General features: G+C 35.2%; 1 protein-coding gene across 1 annotated transcript; it reads left to right on the forward strand.

The window, feature by feature from the left end:
* Window positions 1-445: 445 nt before the first annotated feature.
* Window positions 446-3,195, forward strand: LOC127850532 (complement C1q subcomponent subunit B-like). Its single transcript, XM_052383644.1, has 3 exons — window positions 446-634; window positions 1,735-1,864; window positions 2,081-3,195. Exons 1-3 carry the CDS (start codon window positions 497-499, stop codon window positions 2,476-2,478), a joined length of 666 nt encoding a protein of 221 aa, XP_052239604.1. The 5' UTR covers window positions 446-496; the 3' UTR covers window positions 2,479-3,195.
* The last annotated feature ends 243 nt before the right edge of the window (window positions 3,196-3,438 follow it).

Here is a 3,438-nt window from a genome sequence, read left to right on the forward strand (position 1 = left end):
TTAAAACACGGAAAACATACGAGCACATCTTTAATATTTGCGTATTATAAATATGTATCGCAAAACAATATTCGTCGGAAGAATTTTGTCCGCGACTTTGAAGGTTTGGCAAGCATGCGAAATGCATGATGACCTCGTGAACACTTAGGTTACATCCTTGTTTTGAAAATGTTGTTGGTTTAAAAAAATTGCATTGTACTGCATAAAAACGACGCGACTCTGCTAAATTGATACTAGTTTACAGCTTCTATATCTTATACATCGCTCTCAACACAAGGATGTCTGCATCCGTCAAAGCCTATTGAAACGATATGCCGAAGTCACGAGCAAAGATGAGGACAAAGATAAATTTCAACAGACGTTATTATGTCCTGTTCAATATAATTTAAAACCGGTCAAGTATTGCCCGGGCATTTATTCTTCAACGCTATATAAGACCGAAGACCACGTCCTCACCTCTTATACTTCTCTAACGACTACCAAGAATACATCAGCAATGATGTTGATGTTGATCGCGGCAGTGTTCGTGCAAGTCTTCCTGACCACCGGGCATGCTATGTCAGTTACTGGATTGGATGACAATGTATCGGCTATGGAGCAACTTCTGACCATGGTTCCTGAAAGAACAACCGATGTAAGTTATTACATACATGTACTTAGCTAAAACTAAAATTGGTATACATGAATATTGCAATGATGTTATTTATTTACTAAATATTTATTGCTTTGCGCTAGTAAAATAATTTGGCTGAGTAAAACGGGATGCACATTTTAAATAGTCATGGTTTCTTTTATACCTAATGATATAATCACAGGTACTTGAAAATATGTTTTGTCCTTATATATTATAAAACAAAAGGCATCCAACGATGATTTAATGGGTGTATTTAATAACGCTATGCAACAGCATGAAAGATCGAATAATGCACACAAATGTCAATGCGGTTGCCAGCAGGAAGCAACAATCTATGATTAAACACCGTTTATTTGATGAAAATCCATCAAGTATGTCCGAAACAGCTTAAAGTTTCACAAATATGTCCCCAAAATCGCAGTGTGTAATTCTCGACGTCCAACTGTCAGTTATGACAGTCCGCGAATTCCGGTCGTTTTTTCACAATTTAACAAGAACTTTGTTATAAACTCCCTATACGTTTTTCATTTACTAAGTTTTCATTTGAACTTGTGAAAAGAACAAATTTTCGGAATTTCTTTTTCTATTTTTAGATTATCATATCAAGATGTACTTCCCTTGTTAATATCCTTGTTTATATGTTTTTCTATGATCACGAGTAAAATAATATCGATTATCCACCGAATCCAACATCTTTTCTTTTAATTTTATGGATTTTTTTACCGTTTATTCACATTGTAAAAGAGTTTAACTGAAGAATTTCCATGGAATTATGCTTTATTTCGTCAACAAATGACGTCAAAAATGACGTCATTTTAATGTTTTGAGGCACGCCACGGGAGAGAGGGTCACTTTTCAGCGGATGGGAAATTATAATTAATTATTTTCTTGAAAAAGGGGCATAAAAGAAACAGACAATTTGTTCATGTCAGTGTAAGATCGTTTGTTATTTCTCTCGCGATCATAGAAAAATATTATTTGCGCCACTCGTGAAAATATTTTTTCTATGACCACTCGTGAAATAACAAACGATCTTACACTGACATGAACAAATATCCTCTATTTATTTTATATTTTTATCGAAGAACTTTCCTTTGAAGGAAATGTACCAACAACTGCAGAAGCAATTGAAGATTCATGAAGAACGAATAGAACGAAAAGAACAACGCAATGGACCCAGTGATTATGCCACTGCTGTCAACGTCAATACACCGGAAGTCGTTGTTGGCTGTAAGTAGTGTTTTTGTATGCATTTGCTTAAACATTCTGAGTTTATTACATTACAAACACAGTGTTATAGGCAAGAAATTCGCAAGCATGGTCTTAATTATAAATATTACACAAATATTTAATTTTAAAAGTATTTTGATTGGGCCATTTTTTAATTTATTATTAAGAAATTCTCAGTCAAAATGCTATTTAAAATACAATGGCCTTTAATTGCAGCGCAAGCATACTCTAACCGTAGCAGAGTGGTCTTTACGGCATTGAAACAAGCTGATCAAAGCAGCATTGGTGTGAATCAAAGGATAACGTTTGAGAAAGTCATCCTGAACGTAGGGAATGGCTATCGCGCAAGAAGCGGGATTTTCATCGTACCAACCAGCGGAATCTACATGTTTTCGGTTACACTGACAACGACTGGGTCTGTGTACGCGGCGCTCGTACATACCGAGGGGACGATAGCGGAAATCGTATGTTATAATACTTACGATTCTTGCAGCCATTCGGTCTTCGTCAACCTCGCTGAGCATGATCACGTGTGGGTGGAGAACATAATTAACAGCGGTCGCTATGTGTATGGTTCCTCAAGGAGCTCTTTCAGTGGCATTTTGGTGGCCTAGAACTGGTACAAGAAGAAAACACAACTAAGGACCCGTTTTCATAAAGCAATCTTTACTTCTATACACGATTTAATATTTCTGTTTCTTCTTCAGTGCTACCATATTTAACATCTTGCAACGCGCCTAGAGAAGCTCAATCAAATTAATTGTGGCGAATCAATACGTTATAAGTTTTGTCTTAACCGCTTTAATAGGCTTCTGATTTATGTTTGTTTAATGATTCAGACATTGAAGTAACATTAACAAGTGTAAACCGATCTTAAATTTAAAAATCCTGTATATCTTACAAACAAACTTAAGAATTTGAATTCCTGCTTGTATAAATGCTTAAGTTGCTTAAGTTGCCCCTGAGGCGCTTTGTGAATACGGACCATGTGTTTGGTTTGATGACAGCTTCTATAACGCATCTAATACATGGTAAACTTATGTATTTTACTGCTGTATATAAGATACATACAATTATAGTCTAGTGTATGCTAACTTATTGGTGTTAACTAGGGAATGGTAAAGGAAAACGACTGTTCAAATTATAGCTTGATGGCATGAGTTAATATGAAGGCAGTTGCACGGTTTTCAAAAAGTCACTTTTTTGCTGGTCAAAATTTATTGTATTGTACAATTCTTGAAGAAATCTGTATTTCTGTATTTCACTGTGTAATTTGTCTTTTATATAACCGTTCATTTATGAAAAAATAAAACAAACGTTCTTGACATGTTCTAATATTTTGTTTTTATTTTAAATGAGACACATGACGTCTGCAATGTAGCAGAAGTGTTACAATTATGATTTCTTTCACAAAACTTGAAGTTAGAAGTTTGCACAAAAGTACGACACATATAACCAACGGGACGACACTAAAAAGTGTGTGGAGACGACAGTTATTACCTTTGTCGCCCGTATTGTCGTTCTGGCCAATATATTTGTCGTTATTTCGTGCTTGCGTGTAATAAAAACATTCT

Source organism: Dreissena polymorpha, chromosome 1 (genome assembly GCF_020536995.1).
Source record: "Dreissena polymorpha isolate Duluth1 chromosome 1, UMN_Dpol_1.0, whole genome shotgun sequence".
NCBI lineage: Eukaryota > Metazoa > Mollusca > Bivalvia > Myida > Dreissenidae > Dreissena > Dreissena polymorpha.

Excerpts from the sequence above, each read along its gene's own strand:
- LOC127850532 (XM_052383644.1), top strand. The coding sequence starts at position 497 with ATGATGTTGATGTTGATCGCGGCAGTGTTCGTGCAAGTCTTCCTGACC. Across the intron at positions 635-1,734 it reads TTCCTGAAAGAACAACCGAT|GAAATGTACCAACAACTGCA; the intron begins GTAAGTTATTAC and ends TTTCCTTTGAAG. Across the intron at positions 1,865-2,080 it reads ACCGGAAGTCGTTGTTGGCT|CGCAAGCATACTCTAACCGT; the intron begins GTAAGTAGTGTT and ends CTTTAATTGCAG.